Raw genomic sequence first — 18,147 nt, forward strand, 5'->3', positions numbered from 1 at the left:
CTCAGCAGGGATGAGACCCTACAGTTTTGATGGGGATTTGAAGATCTAAAAATCAAACAGAAATTTGGGAAGGCCAGCCTGGTTTGTCCCATATACTTTTCCCCAAGAGCATATGAGAGCATGGAAAGCATCCAAGTAGGGATCAGGAAATAGAAGTCTGAGCATGTTTCAGATGCCTGAACAGATAATCTCAAGCTGAGACCCCTAAAGCATTTCCTTGTGGTGTGCAAGTAGCTGGTTTGCCAGGGTGTATTTGTACCTTCTCTTGATTTCCCAGCAGTTAAAGTTTTTTATATAGTTAAAAATATTCTAAGTGCTTTATTTATTTCAGTCTCTGGTGTTGTATTTGCATAAGCACCTGCAGAGGAGTGATCAGAATGACATGCCGGGTGGGCTATAAACCAAGCATCGAACTCTAGACCATGTTAGGAAAGAGCTAGAGAATTTGCTTTGCCTTGCAAAGTGTTCTGGCATACATAATAACACAAGACTTAGTTGCTTTCCTTGCTCTCAAGCACATTGCCTACGGATTCAGTGATGCAGATGCTTTATAATCCCAAATCAAAGGCCACAAGCAGCCAAACTAACAGAATAAGCAATCAAAAATTCATACAGATGTATTAGAAAAGTTACCTTCAAGTCAGCACATTCTCAGAATCACATGGATACATATGGTCATAATCTATGATTTGGTAATATCTCAAGTTGGAAGGGACCCATAAGGATCATGGGGTCCAACTAACTCCCTGCTTCTCACAGGACTACCTGAAACTTTATGAAGCAACCCTGAGTCCAACGTCAAGTACAAAAGGACTGCATCTATTTCAAAGTGCCTTGAATATGGCTGCAGTGGCATTTACCTACAGCAGCAGTAACGTATGCACAGACATGGCCCCAGTCCATAACCCTAATGACTACCTCCGTGCAAATAAAAGTTAGCACCAATATTAATACATAATGAAAATTGGTATCATCATTACAATCTTCCCTCATCCTGATGAACCGTCCTGGTTCTGCTTAGGTGGCAGTTAGTTACCTGCAGGCTTCGTTACAATCTCTTGGAGTCAGCAGAGGTATTTTCCCAGCCTAGGCACCACACCTCAGCAGCTATCTACAGAGAACCCAGCATCTTCTGTTTTGGTTTTTTTTGTTTGTTTTTTTTTTAATATTTCAAGACAAACCAGTTCCCTGTTGTTCGGTTTCCTAGAATGCTTTTACAGACTGCTAACGCAGCGAGCTCACAGCTCGTATTAACCTTCTTCTCACTGAGGCTGCTTGCAGTTCTTGTGCTGTTTGCATGACTCGTTAGCTGGGTGACACCTAAAGTGTCGCGGAGATGCTGCTCATGTGTCACGCACAGGAGGGTGTCTTTGCAGAGTTTTTTTTCATCATGCAGGTAGTCACTTGAGTGAACTTCGGTTTAGCCTATGGTTACAGGGCAGCCAAGGCAGAGGCAGTCACAAACAGCTTTTTTTTTTCCTGTGTATTTGAATGTTTAGGGTTTTGTTGTCAAAGCAGTTGTGTGGAAAAGAGGCTACATCATTGAGGATAAACCAGCCTAAAAACTGGAATCACAGCGTGATGCACCAGGGCCAGAAGTCGGTGCGTGAACCGAGACCCTCACTTTGGTGGTGGTGTGTACAGTTTGGGCATATCCGCGTTTACTGTATAGAATTTTTCATCTAATATTTGTGAAGTGTGTCTCATCCGAGTTGACTGTAAAATGTAACAGTGCATGTGTTTTACTTCATACTATTTTGATACAGAGGAAGAGATGGAGGTTTGTAAAATCTGTGCAAGCCATTGATTTGCTGTGGCCAAATGAGCTTGTTGCTTGTCAGCAGGGCGGTGTATTACTCCCTGTGTGCATTCGCCGCCTTTTCAAGTTGCGAAGGGAAATACGTTCCGTCAGTCACTGTTATTTTCCTTCACACTTAGAGCAGACTAGGAATACACACATGCCCTGTTAATATGAATCAGTTCGTGAGCTGTGACTCATGATGCTATAGGAACTTGATGGTTTTTTTTGCAACAGCTATACATATCTGTGATTAACAAAGATTGCCTTGGCCAATGTTAGAGCTGTGACTAATGCCAATCTTGTTAGGTATTCATCATCCAGATCTATCTCCTTGTCAAAAGTTTTGTTAAATAAGGTCTCCTCAAAGAAACATTGTCTTGCCATCAATTTTTCCCTGGCAGATGCATTGATTGAAATAAATGCGTTTTTCATTCCACTCAAGGAACCGAGTGACAGATCGTGCACTGAATATGACAAACACAACCATTGTTCTTATTGTAACTGTAATTATTACTGTATCGCAACATCAACAGCAGAATCATCTAATAATAGCAGAGACATCTTTACATGCTAATAAAAGAATCCTTCTCCTGTATGAAAAGGTTTTCAAATCACCTGAGTGTTTATATGAGATGGCCCAGAAATTGCTCCTCATTTCCCAGAGCAGAGCAGCCTTCTATCAGCTTTTCCACTCCTCTGGGTAGAAATGTACGTATCCATATTTATTTAGACCATTTTCTGAAGGACTGAAAAGCTTTTCATCATTATTCAGGATGTGATTCATGCATCTCCACATCTAATACATCAGAAAAAAATACTGGCCCCCTCAAATAACCTGTCCCAGTATTACATTTCTCTATCCTGACATGTATACTGGGCGATAGCTTAACTCACACATGTATCATCATTTTAATGCAGATGCTTTTTCTTCATCATCCCTTCCTGTTTTCCAGGCTCTGGGTACAGAAGGGTGCTTATTTGCTCTGAAATCTATCTCTTCCTCCTCTGTTGGTTTTTTTTGGTTGGTTTGGGGTTTTTTTTCCCCCTGCAGTTTAAAAGATACTAGCAGGACTCACACGACTATTGGACTGAAGGAGAGTCTTTTAGGATGGGTCTCTGAGGACTGGGGCTGTTACTGGTACCATTCGGGCGTGCTGTCCAGCTCCTGGAGCGGCAGGAGCTCCTCTGGGCGGTTTGCACCAGCCCCTTCCAGCATCCTCCTTTCTGCCTTGTAGCATTCTTCCTTCCCATTCCCTCTCCTCTCCCCTTCTCCCTTTCCTCAGCCTCCTTCCCGCTTCCCTCTGCTGGTGAGCGTGGTGTTAAGGAGCACGATATCCCTCCAGGCCTTACAGGAGCGTTGTGGCCAGACAGCCAAAGGAAAGGAGCGCTTTCTGTTGAGACCGCTGTTTGGGAACAGTGCCTGGGGAACGGGGCATTGCCTGCTGCTAAAACCCAGGGGCCAAAGTATCCTGTCGGTCATTGCCTGCAACTGAGCGGGGAAGGAGCCATTTGCGGAGTTGTAATTAAGAAGGGGCACTGCTCGCCAAGTCATATCACACTGATTAAAGAGCGGGTCAGAAAATCCTGATTTAGGGTGCCGAAGATTTACAGCTTATCGTGCACATAGAGGGCTAAACTGACTACACGATTGCTCTGTCTCTGAGAGACCAAAGAGCCACCCCAGCTACCAAAACGTAAAATAAATGAACAGTGGCTGCATGAGCTGCTTCTGCCTTGGAATTCCGTATTTGCATACAATTTCCGAGAGGCATTCTCAACGCTGTGTGTCTCTCCTTAGTACATATGTGCTGGAAATATGGAATAGCACTGGACTGCTTTGTTCTCGTGTCATACAAAAGGGACCATGAGCGTGAGGCTATCACGAAGACAGTTCCAAAACGGCAAAAATAGCGTCATCTGCTTTAACTCTCTGGGTCTCCCCTGGAGTCAACAGTTCAGCGCAGCTACAGCTCAGGTCACTTGTATCTTCTTCAGGGTTTCTTAGGGAGCGATGCATTTGGAAGGGACAGATTTTTATTGCCAACCTCTGTTTTTGTTTGGAGTCTTCAAGTATTGTCATGAATCAGTGTAGATAACGGAGGAGATTTTTTTTTTGAGGTCCTGGCTAAATTGCAGCCTCCACGTGTTGTATCTTTTGCAAATTTGAAAGGAAGTGATAGAAGGAAATGGTTCAAATAGCTGTGAGGATTTCTGAAGTCATTACTGAGGGAAAAAATTATTCTGTATGTTTTTTGCATATAGGTATACACCAGAATTCACAGAAATGGAAAGGCATTTGCTGAATATCCAGTGGGGTTGCGGAAGTACCGTCTGCTAACACCATTAAGTATCGCAAACAGATCCCTGCCTGGTGTGGGAATGTGCAAAACACGCAGTTCTACTGATACTCGGCTTCTATCAAACATCAGTTTAGCTGTAGGGAACCACACGCTGGCTCCCAGTGCCTTACGTGGTTTCTGAGGTGGTTTCTGTGCAAAATCTGTACGTATGTGCAGAAGAGCAAATTGCTGTAAATCATCTATTAAAATGAGAGGTAGTGACTTTTGATTTAAGCCATTTTTTTTTTTTGTTGATGTATTCCTGAGGAAAGATCTATTGTCAGTATGGACAAAATGATAGATTTGCAGGAAAGTGTAGCCTTTTAACTAAACTTGCTACTTTTGGTTTGTTGCATTGGGCACGTTTAAAAAGTAGCTTTATATCTTATTTATAAAAGGAGCTAAATACCTCAGCTTAATTTTTCAGTGTGACAGTGCCGGAAAAATGTGAATGAGATACTCCTCATTCGTGTGTTAGATGATAGCATTTTGTATTTGCAAACCATGTCAAACTGCATTAGCATGGAAATGGTGATTACAACTAATAATACATGTACTAATAATACAGCACGTATCATTGCAACATGTCTCACAAGCTGTGAACAGAACTGAGTGCCAAAGATGATTTGCCCCCTGATTCTGCATAGGATCCAAAGGCAATAACAATAGTTGCAATGGTCAAAATCTGAGAAGAAAAATTTGCCCATATTTATTTATTGTAACTGTGTTAATGATAATGTGGAGTGTCACCACTTGGAATGTAATTTTGTATTGGCTTCTTTTTTAAAAAATAAAAATGGGTTTGAAAAAGGTACTATAGTCTGATCTAAATGTTTAAAGTCATCCATTTGAAATAGCCTGGTAAGCATGTTCTTCTACCACTCCTGTATTTGCTGAAACTCTCAGACTGTTCCTTGAATATTGAAAGTTCCTCTTAAGCTTTAGAAATTTATTTTTCTGCTGACTAATTTAGCTTACTCCACCAAACCCTTATTTTCCCCTTTCTCTCACCTCCCTCCTGACCAAGAGGAATAGGTAGCAACTGCTAACTAATGAGTCTTTCTGGTGCCAGTGAAGGTTTTGATTATATGCCCAGATTCCAAATAGAGCCCGTTTTGATTTTCTTGTGAATAGGAGAAGGAGAAAATAATGTATTGGGGTCTCATGTCCTGAGCTGAATAGACAGAGGAGTAGTCTTGTTCCAGTTCAATGACAGACACTCTTTTTTAATTTTTTTTTTTATTTTTCTGTGAAAATATTTCTGTCCTTATTTGAAACAATCAGACCAGATGGGAAAAAAGCTGACATTGCAGGTTTCAGAATTGATGAAGCCTGTGCCGGTTACAGCTGCTGTACCCTCCCCGTGCTGTGGGCTCAGGAGTTCTGCTCGTTTTTAGCACAGGGACATTACAGGGACAAAGTACCCTGGGCTGCTGGTAGCCAAGAAGCTGAGGCCTTCAGTAAAATGAAGAGCTGCAAATGCCTGGCATTTCAAAATCAGGAGTTAAATTCTTACTCTAGTTCCTTACTCTCCCCCAGAATTTACATGGGGAAAAAAAAAATGAAACAATACTAACCTGGACTGTATCTACTCACCACTCACTTCTGGGCTGTTTGGCTTTCAAAATTATCTCCACATCACACAGCCTTCCTTTTTCTGAAATGAAGGCTGAGGTTTGCAAATAAATCACATGACTTCCTGACAAAAATAATTACTGTGAGGTGGGTGACAAGCCATTAGATCATGGTTACAATTTGACTTTACAGTGTAAGGTGCTAGAGAAATCTTCACTCAAATGAATGGTAACACCAGTGATAGTACAATTATTTTCTATTTCCTCGGCTGCTTCTAGAGAGTTGGTTAGACATGTACTTCTTCAGAGATCGGTCGTCTTAAATAAACTTCTCAAAATAAATGCAGATGGGTGTCTAAGTTGTTGAGGTTTGGCTTGGGGGATATATACACCCTGGGAGATAAAGTCAAGATGGACCATTCAGCCCTTAACCTTCCTTGTGAGACACTGAGAAGCAAGAAGACGCTAGTGTTAGTCGTGGTTTTGTGACATGGGTCTGCTCTGGAAACTTTGGTTCATTTTAAAGAGGAACCAAGCAGCTGTCAGATGTTGCCATCTTTCAGTCCTTAGCAACCAATCATAGAAGTCAAATTCTCTTGTGTCATTTTGCTCAAAGTCACGTCCTTTCACATTTTTAAGGACTGCTACAGCAAGTTACGCCTACATCGTTGGCCTAGGGATTGGGTCTATCTCATGGATGGACATCTTCCAGCTCCACCATGGTTTGTTTCTTCCCGTCTTCCTGCTGGAGGGAGAAGACAGAGGTGTTCAGGGAAGCAGACCTCTTGGGTCTAATGTGGTTGCCACCTTGTGGCTCCATGCCTAGGAGCAAGCCTCCCCGCTATTCTGTGCCACATCAGAGAAATCCCATGTCATCTCACTTACCACCTGGCTGGTACTGCTCTGTCTCTCATTTTGAAGCACAGCCAAGCAGAGAGACTGAGGTGAAAGCTGTGCAGAGCCCTCAGAAAGAATGATGTATTTAAGTTATTTTTCTTCTTCATTTTATCCAAGAACTCAAGAAATCAATACTCAGACGTTGCCTGATTGAGAACTCTAGCATCATAGACTAGATTTCTTGATGCACGTGGAAGGGGTGTGTATCCTTTCATATAATGAGATGTATTTGACTCTTGCTTATCACCACGGACAAATATATTGCACTTCCTTGCTGAAACAAGCTGACGGCTTCCCTGCTTCTATGTAATTAATAAGTTCTTGCTGTTTGCTGTGGTGTGATTTTCAAAGATGTGTGAAACAGCAAAGCACGCTGATAGAATGACAAGTGGTAAGAGTTGAGCCTTTCTTAAAGAGTCTGGTCCAAAAGTTGACAGGATTGGACCCTAACCCCTGGCCAGGAGAAGAGGGTCTGTTCCCAGCGAATCCCCCTGCAGCACCTCCAGCCAGAGCACGCCTTTGCACGAGCCTGCCGGTACCAGGGAGGGAGGTTTTCCTTTGCACGCTGCCCTCTGCTCTGCCCGTCGCCCCTTTAGAGAATGCCTCAAGGGGAAGGTGCCTTTTTTCCTTCTCCTTTGGAGAAGAGAGCAGGGGGAGGAGAGCAGAAAACGATGGTGTTTTGATCCGCCTGTTTCTTATTCGAGTTGCATAAACACACCAGAGGATTTCTCTAAATTAAATTAAGCAAACCTTTCATGTTCTCTCCCGGCTTCAAGAAAGCTAATGTGGCTGCTTGCAGATTTGCAGCTACAGAGAAGACAAAGATCTGTAGTGTGCACAGCCTCAAGTGCTGAGCAATGTCATGCTGAAAGAACCTGCATGAGCTTTAATAGAGTATAAAAGCTTTCTGGGCACCAAGCAAAAAAACTGTTTAAATCCCTGACAGGGATGAGAGCACAGCATGTATTATCAGCATATGCACAGAGACGGGAAGGCTCTCGAAACATTTGCATTTTGGATTTGCTGCAATTAAAGGGTTTCAACCTTTCCAAAAAGGTTGAAACGGTGGAAGGAGTAAATATAAGACTCCACCTTTTCTCCACCTCCATACAAATATTTAGGGCTCTTCCCTTTTCTCTGCACGCATGCCTCACTTGCACTGATCCTCATGGCAATTCTTCTTGAATGTAAGGGATGTAAAACCCCACAGGCTTCTCTTTCATATTTATAGTCATCATTTGGTGCTCAGGTTGTGGCAGTCCCTGCCCCACACAGTGAAGGACTGACCCCCGCTGTGTGCGGCACTGGACACACAGCAAAAAGATTGCCCCCGGGCTGCAATTCCTCATGAAAGCAGACCCTTTTCCTCACGAGCGCAAGCGTAGAGCTGCCGATCTTGAGAGAGAGTAGTGCAAGCTGAACTGGAGCAGAAAGTGATTGCATGTGGATCAGCGGTGAACAGGTCAGATGATGACGTAGTACGTATGGGTTCTCGGGGGGAAAAATGACTATTTCAGGCAGGCTTGACTGTAGGCAAAGTTTGCCTGACTAAGATTTCCCTTATTTTGATAACTAATTTGCCAGACTAAAATCTCTCTGCAAAGAGTCTGTGTAACTCAAGGGCTGTTATGTTATGTTAGTGATCTGCATCAAGTGGCATAGCTGGAGCTACTGGTTAGAGGAATATAGGGCAGGTGGATGAATGCTTTCTCCGATATCAAACAGATGCAGAAAAAAAATGATTCAGGAGCAGGAAAAGAAATGCTGTAAGGTTGAAAATGTCAACTCAGTCACCAGTAGCAGCCTGTAAAGATGAGAGAGAAAAGTGAGAAAGGAAGACCATGGCCATTGAATAGAGGATTCCTGCCTAATATGAGAGGAAAATGAGTACGTGTCTACATTTCCAATTATGTAGAAGGTAAGTAGGAGCGAGTCGAAGGAAGATCTTTCCTTTCTTGGCTTTTACTGGATGTGACTGCCACTTCAGTGGTGACAGCCCTCCCTCCAGTTTCAGCTACTCAAATAGCAGCAGACAAAGACTGGGAATAGGCAGTGTGGATAAGCTGGTTATTGAATGTTTGGACTGTGACCCCCTTCTTCTTCCAGTCAGGCTGTTAAATATTCATGTAAGTGGGCTCAGACAGATCCCTGCCATCTGTCTGTATTTATATGACTTCATCCAAACAGCTCCAAAACATGTAAAATTTTATCCTTACAGCAGCTCTTTAAAGAAAAGGGGATTTCTCACCTACCTGACGGGAAAAGGAATCAAAACACAATGCAATTTAGCGAGTAACCAGATTTATTCATCTGGACTCCAGCAGACAGGATCCAAATCCAGCTCTTGTAAATGCCAGGCCCAGCTACAGCCCCAGGGTCTCAAGGCAAAGATCATATTTAGTGCTATAAGGTGTTGTATAGCTCACCTAATAGTGATCGTTAAGCATAAAAACATCTTTCTATGCAACTATAAAGGAAACCAGAGACTCTGTGACTGTATGTGTGTGTGGGTACAGAATGAAAGTATTTGATGAAGAAAAATCAATAATAAAACCATTATTCAGGCATCTCTGCCTGCACTGCATTCAGTCGCACACCTTGATGGCCAGATAAAACAGGACCATCATGCAAGCTTCAGTAAACGGTGTGCCCATATGGGCAGTTCTGTGAGGGAACAGATTGTCACAGCTACGTTTGACCTGCTTTTAGAGCAGTCGTGGCTCTCCCTTGGCACTGTGGATGCGCTGTCGACATTTCAGCAGAGCTGCTTCAAAAAAAGGAGTGCCATTGTCAGAATAGCGTGGCATTTTATGAGTGGGAAGCAATTCCTACACTTTAAATCAAGCAACAAGCCCAGTACTTCTCCCTGTCTCCAATCAGAGCCTCTTAAACCGTCTGAATGTGAAAGATGAAGGAATGAGACCACTGAGAGGACAAGCCCAGTCTTTTCAGTGTACGTACATCCAGTTACTGTGGACATGAGGTGCTGTGACTCATATGCTTCAGGGGTTTGAATCCGGAGCTCAGATACAGCTCTCGGAAGCCCCCACCCAGGCAGGTTATCGCAGAAGAGATTATCTGTGAGATAGCTGAGTTGGGGTGGTTGTTTTTGTACCTGTTCCCAGAAGGCGGCAGATGTGGGGTAGCAGTCCTCCTTACTGTAGCTTACTCTCTTATCTGTCCAGACCCTCACCTTCTTGTTATTTTTAGCATTTTGAAAATAGAGAGAGACGCGTTTTCATTCTGGTGCTTGGGAAACTGTTAACATGACTTTTGGAAACAGGCCAGAGGGGATCTGTCTGCCTTTAGCACTGTATTGAAATGTTTTCTTCTTTCAAGGATCTTTCTCCTTGGCTTAGTTTTTAAGGACAGCCTTGAGGCTTTGAGTTCACTCAGTCGATACGTTTTGGTTGATGATTTTTTTTTTTAAACTGTTTTTCAGGCATTGGAAAAAATGTCATCTGTGACCGAACGGCGACTCCCCTGGATGCCTTTAGGATGATGACCGCGGCTCATTATTACCCAAAGCTCATGAGTATCATGGGGAACGTTTTGCGCTTCCTGCCCGCTTTCGTGAAGATGAAGCAGCTGATCCAGGAGGGTTACGTAGGGGAGCTGCTGGTGTGTGAGGTGCAGGTTCACAGCGGAAGCCTGCTAGGCAAGAAGTACAACTGGAGCTGTGACGACCTGATGGGAGGCGGGGGCTTGCACTCGGTTGGCACCTACATCATTGACCTTCTGACTTTCCTCACCAGCCAGAAGGCTGTGAAAGTGCACGGGTTGCTCAAGACCTTCGTGAAGCAGACGGACCACATCAAGGGGATACGGCAGATCACCAGCGACGACTTCTGCACGTTTCAGATGGTCCTGGAAGGCGGCGTGTGTTGCACGGTGACGCTGAACTTCAACGTCCCGGGGGAGTTCAAACAAGACATTATTGTGGTCGGTTCGGCAGGACGGCTGATTGTAATAGGCACTGATCTCTACGGACAGAGCAACAGCTCTCCTCAGCGGGAGCTCCTGCTAAAGGACTCCACGCCAGTCAGCAACTCCTTACTTCCAGAGAAGGCCTTCAGTGACATCCCATCCCCCTACCTCCGCGGCACCATTAAGATGGTTCAAGCCGTCCGGCAGGCATTTGAGGACCAGGACGACAGGCGGACCTGGGATGGGAGGCCCCTCACGATGGCTGCCACTTTTGACGACTGTCTGTATGCCCTGTGTGTGGTGGACACGATTAAAAAGTCAAACCAGTTGGGGGAGTGGCAGAACATTTCAATCATGACTGAGGAGCCAGAACTGAGCCCAGCATACTTAATCAGCGAAGCCATGCGGAAGAGCAGGATGTCTCTGTACTGCTAGCTCCTCTCCGCTCCTAGGAAAGAATAGGAACCAGACAGCTCTTGAAGGAAATGGTAATTCAGCCCCTGTGAAGGGCCTGGGCATCTAAGAAACAGCTGAGGATACGGGAGAAGGAAACACGGTGTTTGGATCAACTAGATCTGTTGGTGGCTAAATGCCAAAGTGATAAGGTCCTTAGAAATGCCCGAAACAGATAGGAGACTTAAGAGCTGACATAACTTAACTGTTTTAATAACAGTATTGGCTGGCTGATTGGAAAGATATATCATGGACTCATCTCCTGCTTGCAGGTGCTTTAGATTATTCAATTGTGTTTACTGTGAAAGGTTGGGAAGATCCTTTTAGATTTTCCTTACCTACCAGAGGGCTGTGAGAGTACTGTCATGTCATTAAGTTTTCTGTAGTGTCTTGACATGAATGGTTCCTACCGTGACAGCTGACGCCACCGTGCTGTAGTACTACACCTCTAACCAACACACAGAGTAACAGGACTTGGTGTGAAAGCGTCGCGTGATATGGGAAATCTCAGCAGCTCACTTTTCATACAGCTTGTTAGGAGCTTCTCTGTGTTGGTTTTGCTAGTTGTTTTTTGTTTGTTTTGTTTTGTTTCATTTTGTTTAAAGCACAATTGAGTAGGAAAATATGTGGCTTTTAAAACAAAGCAGTCCTCAACCACAGTGACTATGCCCCGGTATTGGAGGAGGGAGGGTCTTCTGTGAGCTCCTGGTAAGCTTCAGTGTTAACTGCACAGATTTGCTGATTGAAATGGGTTGTGCAAAACCTTCATGGATGGCAAGTGACATGCCACAGTAGTGATGGGGTTTACTATACAGCTGAACTCAGGCTAGTCTTATGAAGGTTTACACACAATTTCCTGTGTCTGGGACTGAATTTTGAGTGAATTCATTGTGCATTTTGGTTTTAGGTGGAAAACAGTAGAAATCCAACCTGAAACCGTATGATGCTTAGACGGGCGGTGTTTTTTTAAACCTTTGTGAACTCACACTTGAGAGATGCTGACCAACAATTAATTTCATATAGCTCAAGCCAGAAGCTTTCACTTCCGCTGAGTGGTGAGTGTGAGTGAAAAACAAAAGGGATAAGAAAATTTTCCGTCCATTTCTAGGGGAAAAAATTACCTAAGACCCGCACCTCTTCACCTCCTTCAAGTGGCCAGCTACTGGTACTGTAGTAATTGTTCCCTGTCACCAGTACAGGGATGGACAAACTCTTTTGATATGTTTGTCGTGTCCTTCTTTTTAATGTTTTAGATTGCAGTCTTGAAATAATATATTCTTGAAAGAATATGTTCTTGAAAGAATATAATGAAAGGCACATGAATTATCCCAGTAAACAGGGATACTGCTGTTCTGCATAAAGCTGCTCCAGTGCTCACGTGTTTACAGCACTAGGTCCTCAGATAGGAAAAAGTAGAACACAAGCATATAGCACTAAATTAGATTAAACTTGAAAAAGAAAAACTGTTCAGGGTTTTTTGTTAATTTTGACTAGGGGAATGAAGAGAACATTTGGATGAGCGGTAGATTAAAAGAGAAAGTATGACCCTCTTTCTCAAGGCCATCAGAATAGCGTTGCCATTTTAGGTTAGAAAGAGAACTGTCAGAATAATTCACATTTTTTTTTGAAAAACACTTCAGAGGTTTGCTATTTTTAGGAGCACTAAGGGCTTCTGTAGAGGCTTCTCCTACAAATGACTCCATCTGATTGCTGTACGCTCCTGCCTGTCTTGCGGCCAGTTTTAGAGCTTTGTGGTTTTGAACAAGAGAGCATCAAGAGTGTGGTTCATCTCATCTGGCTTTAGCCAGTTGAAAGTTGGGTATCAGCTGTGCAAGGAGGGACACAATAGTCAATTCAGAGCGAGCTCCCCAAATCCTAAGATTAATATAGAAGGAGGTGCCCATTGGAAATTCCTGCCCTCCTCCTTTGCGGAGAATCTTGGCTTCTAAAATTTTTAGGTGGCTAAAGTTAGGAAACTTGACTCCCACCCCAAAATTATTAATGTGTGCTTAATATTTGGAGAGCATATGTGTGACCTTTCATGAAATATTCCCCAAAGTGTAATACTGTGACTGATGAAGGAGTAACGTAATACTGCAAGACCGCACCCAAACAGAATTGTTTCTATCCTTGTTGTTCTGCCAGTTCTAGCAACTGTCTCTGGGGCTGACCGCTTCTGCTAAGACCTTGGCCAAGCTTGCATCGTTCCTTCTTGGAAGCAGCCCGTGACAAGTTTGGACATTTTTCCTAAAAATTGATTTCTTTGAGAATTTCTGAGGTAGCATCTGTGCCAACAGGAATTTCCCATTATAATTGTCGTGGTATACCATGCTATCCAGTTCCTGCCCTGAAAAATACACAGAGAAATACAGAAGAGAGAATTTGACCAAGAAATCACCTCTCTCTCTCTCCCTCTCTCCTGAAAAATGGAATTAGCCCCCAAGGGGATCAAGAGAGTTTTCATATAGTAAGGCAAAAGCCATTTATTGAAAATAGTGGCTAGTTCAAGTAATGAGTGCAAGCCCGGTGGATAATTAACCACGTCTAATTAAACATCATCCAAAACTGGAACTAAACATGGACTGAAATGTTTGTGAGTCTTGCTTCTTAGTGGTCTGGCCATTGTGCTGGAATTGCTGTTCATGTCTTTGCACCTCGTTCTGGTTCACAAATGTTGATGGTTTTTCCTATCTTTATTTTCCTTTCTTTTTCCCTGTGTCTTTCTGGGTTTTGTGATGCCAGCTGGAAGAAGACACGCTGCAATCCTGTTACCCACCCCTGCGGTGAACAGTCCCCAGGCAAGACACGGTGTATAGGGATAGCACTACTGAGCTAAAACCTTCCCATCCTGGATCTGAAGGTTTAGGTGACAGCCCTCCATGCAGACTTACTGGTGCAGATAGTGCTGCTTAGCAGAAAGAAAAGCCAGTGCTTTGGTGACGGAGCCATCTGATGTGCTGGTACTGGTACTGGCTTGCGAGTGGGTTGAATCCTGTTACAGCTCGTTGCGCGACCACGGGGCTGGCCCCGGAGAGGGAGGCAGAATGAGCGGGGCCGGGGTGGGACCTCCTCTTCTGATGGCAACAGAGATCTTGTGCTAGATTTAGGTGAAGTTGTTACCTGCCTGGGGTGGCAGCAGTAACTGCATACGTTTGGGACAGCGTGACAGTTTTTCCATTCTCCAGGAGGTGAAGGTGCTCTAGTGTCCAAGTGTAAAGATACTAAACTTCCTCCTGGCTCAGAGGAAGGGATTGGTTTATCTATAGAATGCGTATTACTATTCTGATAAATTGTTACTTTACAGTCTGGGATCTTCCTTGGCAGCATCGAGCCCTCTGCTCTTTTGGTACAGTTGAAAGTACATTGAATTGCCCTAAGAAGCCTCTGGAGTTCACGCTGGGTTTAAGAATTTGGGCAGCAGATAGCAGAGATGTACTTGACTGAACTCAAAAGCGGTACCGCACCAGGAAACATATATTTGGAATTGCACTTTCAATGCCATCCTTTAATGCTGTGCCACAAGGTTTGAGATGAATGCTGCTAGAATTGGTGCAGGCCTAATAGCCAAACTGTGGCTACTGCTGGAATTTACAGTAGCGCCCAAATGAGCTTGTTCATACACTAGGTAAGAAACGTTCATTCCTCTTTCCCAGGGCTGCTGTTGGAGAGGCTCTTTCCTTTGCCATCAACCTGTGCACATAGGATACTGAACATTATGGTCTGTTGCCAAAGACAAAAAGAGCCAAAGGGGAGAGCCCAGGTGAAATGCTCTGCTGCTCTGCAGTGTCTGTTCCAATGCTGGGATGGTCAGCTGAGAGATAGGTCTTATTTCCTGTGGGAATTGCACTGGGGTCCACACCAGGGGTAGGGCAACCCTACGCCGTGTGGTAGCAGGGCACAACTAAAGTCCTGCCGTGTGCCCAAAGGGAGGGTGGTGACTGCAGCGGGGAGCGACAGGAAGGTGGGTCTGCAGTCTGGTACCTGTATGTCTGCGTCACCAGGGAGAATATGCTGGTCGCACGGAGGGTGAGGGCTGTACCTCCTGAGGGTGATAGCAGCAGCCTTGCTCCACCTCTGTGTTTGGGAGCCCGAGAAGGGACCCTGCCCTCAGGGAAGCAGCATCCGTCCTGTCCTGCTAGATCTGTGCATGACCTCAGTGCTGAACTCAGCAAAGTCCTACGCGGAGGCATAACAACTCTGCAAGAGCTTGGGGTTTCCTATATCTAATAATGTGCATGTGTTAAATTAGTAGTACTTTAGCTGTGTAGTTAGAAAATACCAAGTAGAGATTCTACGTCCTTACCCATGCAGCCAATATGGCAGAGAATCAGGGCGTGCATCGACGCGTTCAGGCTCAGGATGGGCTGCTGCAGAGTTCATCCTTTGCTTTGGCTGAAAGCATGAGAAATTCCTGCCCAGCCAGCATCGGGCAATCAGAGGCACTCTCCACTTTGCACTTAGTGTCTCCTTTTTGTGGATAGCTTTCAAACCAGTGACTGTACAAGCGAACAGCTGTCCTGGAAGTTCAGCCATTCAAAAACAGAGGCTTTTCTCCTGCGGTGTAGTCACAGCGCAAGGACAATTCAATTTCTCTGTTACCTTGTTTGTTTCTGTGCCCATACAAATGTGGAAAAGACCCAGACAATTTAAAATGACTCATTTCTCTACCAAAAAAAAAAAAAAAGCAGCAGATTTAATTTAATGGGTGCAGCTAAACATAGTATCTTGATGGTGTCTTTGCAGAGATGCAGAAATAACTGAAGACAATTTCTTGTTGCTGGGAATTTTTATATTTGACTTTTACCTATGGCCTTCAGTATAAAATATCACAAATTACGAAGTCTATTTGCTGTTAAGTTCTCTATTTACAAGGGTTTAAAAGCACCCAGCAGACTTTCGGCTTTGTGCAGAAACTCAACACTGGTGTGATGTTCCGGCGGGCCGGTGCTGTACCCCTTCAGTACGTATGGAACTCAGCACGGGACTGTTTGGCCTCTGCAGCACTCTCTGGGTATCTAGGACGAGTTGTGAAATGGCAGGATTATTCCGGACAGCAGTTTCTTGTTGTTGTTGAAGTTGTTACTTGTGGGGAGCAAAGCTTGTAAATTTTAGAGATGAAGTATGACTGAATAATAACTGGCAGTCTTATCTCCTTTAAAATTTCCTCTCTCTTGAGCTGCTGGATGAAATCTGTCCAATAAAAATAATTTCCCCTTAACAGTAACTGCCCACTTCCATTTGCTCATGCAAAGAGGAAATTTTAAGTAAATGGGGCTATACATAATGCTGCATTCATGAACCGATGTCATAACCTCATGACTTACTGAAGCCAGAGCCCAGGCAGTTAATGACTTTCTCGAAGCTGCCAAATTGAAGCCTCGGGGTTGGAGAATGAAGGGTATCAGCTTAGGTCAAACTGAAATAGCTTTTATTCAGCATTTTCAGTTAAATGAATAAACAGAATGGCCATGGTCAATCCAAAACTCAACACAAAACATGTTTGTAGATTTTTTTCTTTTGGGATTAAGTTCCATTTATAAGGAATGCTGTTTTGAAATGAAAAGTTTAAAAAAAAATCCATCTTTTTCTGTGTTTTGGCATGCGTGAAATTAACTGTTTGGGTTTGGGCGTGGGTTTTGCTGTTGTTTTTTTTTTTAAAATTCATACTTTAAAAAATCCCATCCATTGGGTTCAGTGAACGTCCATTAAGGACATTGAGTGAATTCAGCTGCCCTTGGGCAGGCTTGGCTCTGAACCTGCAGCCTCTCAGGGTCATGCAGTGACCCCATTTCTAGAACCTGAATTTGGCTGCCTGGATTTCATTTTGTGTCTTCTTGTGGCAGTGGGAAAAGCGGTTCATTACATGGAGTTGGCTACAGATAATCAAGATACTTTTTGCAGCAGTGCCAGCCATCGTCTTTAACAGCACTTAACTCTGTTAACTTGTTTACTGTGGTTATTTATGACCTTCCAGCCATGTGCTCTCCATTACTTCTTTTTCTTTTTACTCCAGCGGCCGTCAGGCCTGCTTCCCTCCCCTTTCTGTTCCTCATTCCATTGCAAGCCACGAGGCGAGTCCTCCTTGTTTCCCACTGAGCTCGCGCTCCCTCTGTGTTACACGTGGCACGCGGGGTGGCCAGCCTACGACTTGAAGTAACTTTTAACGCAGATTCGTTACAGAATATTGTTGACATCGCAACCACTCGAGCACATGGCATACCAAATGCCCAGCCAGGGCAGGAATCAGAGCTCCCTGCTGTGCTGTGCTTCACAAGTGACACTCGCTGTTTCTCTCCGTGCTGGTTTTCTTTTCTTTGATTTTGAAAACGAGAATATGTTCAGTTTGTTGCTGTGTCAACATTAAGTATATATTTATTGTTTTTCAGACATACATACATATATATAAATGCTATATATATATAATGTCAACGCATGGACATATGTACAGTAGATATTTTAAAGAGCTATTTATCAAGAAAAGTAAGTGTTATAAGTAAACAGAGTTTATATTTTATATATTATGTAGATAGCAAAAAAAAAAAGTGGTTAAATTATAGTAAGACTTTTGGGGGCGGAGGGGTGGGATTGGAAAAATGGGTGAGGGCTGGTTCTAGCATTTTAAATAGCCAAACTACTTTGTACGGAAGCTGCCTGCTGTGCCTCTCGGCTGCAATATCTGTTTGTTTCTTCTTCTGGAAGATGACGTGCATTGTTACTTTTACATTGCTTGGGGAATGTAGTTAGTTTTATTCTCAGCCAACTGGTATGTGCTGCTTAAAACATGGTTTCCTGCTGTTCTGCCTATTTGCATTGATGGAATAAAAGGATCTTAACTGGCAAATAAAGATGTAAAAGGATGTGATCTCAGCTGTCTGTCATTTTTCCCCACACTTGTATTTCGGAGGAGGGGGTAATAACCATCACCTTCGCCAGGTTTCTGGCCTGCCTGTTGAGTTGAACACATGGGAGTAAAATCCGTGCGCTTTGTGCTTGGGGCTGGGGATTGGGATGGAGGTTGGGAAAGAGGGAAGGAGGTTTATCACTAAGCTGTTTGAAGGTTTAATGTTACGGCAAGGCCTGAACTAACTCCTGCTGGTGTGCCGTGTCCTGAGGAGACAGTTGGTTTTGTTGCCAGTGGACGCCAGTGTGTCCAGGG

The 18,147-nt window shown here is 43.9% G+C and overlaps 1 protein-coding gene across 6 annotated transcripts in view; it reads left to right on the forward strand.

The window, feature by feature from the left end:
• GFOD1 (glucose-fructose oxidoreductase domain containing 1) overlaps positions 1-17,848 on the forward strand; it is a 76,947-nt gene extending 59,099 nt beyond the window's left edge. For 2 of the 6 annotated variants that reach the window (XM_035893467.1, XM_035893471.1), the window contains exon 2: positions 10,054-17,848. In XM_035893467.1, the coding sequence (XP_035749360.1) occupies positions 10,054-10,973 (920 nt within the window). In that variant the 3' untranslated portion in view covers positions 10,974-17,848. The other 4 variants (XM_009637958.2, XM_035893470.1, XM_035893469.1 and 1 more) reach the window with 4 other exon arrangements.
• The last annotated feature ends 299 nt before the right edge of the window (positions 17,849-18,147 follow it).

Source organism: Egretta garzetta, unplaced genomic scaffold, assembly GCF_000687185.1.
Source record: "Egretta garzetta isolate BGI_Z169 unplaced genomic scaffold, ASM68718v1 scaffold14, whole genome shotgun sequence".
In the NCBI taxonomy this organism is placed as follows: domain Eukaryota; kingdom Metazoa; phylum Chordata; class Aves; order Pelecaniformes; family Ardeidae; genus Egretta; species Egretta garzetta.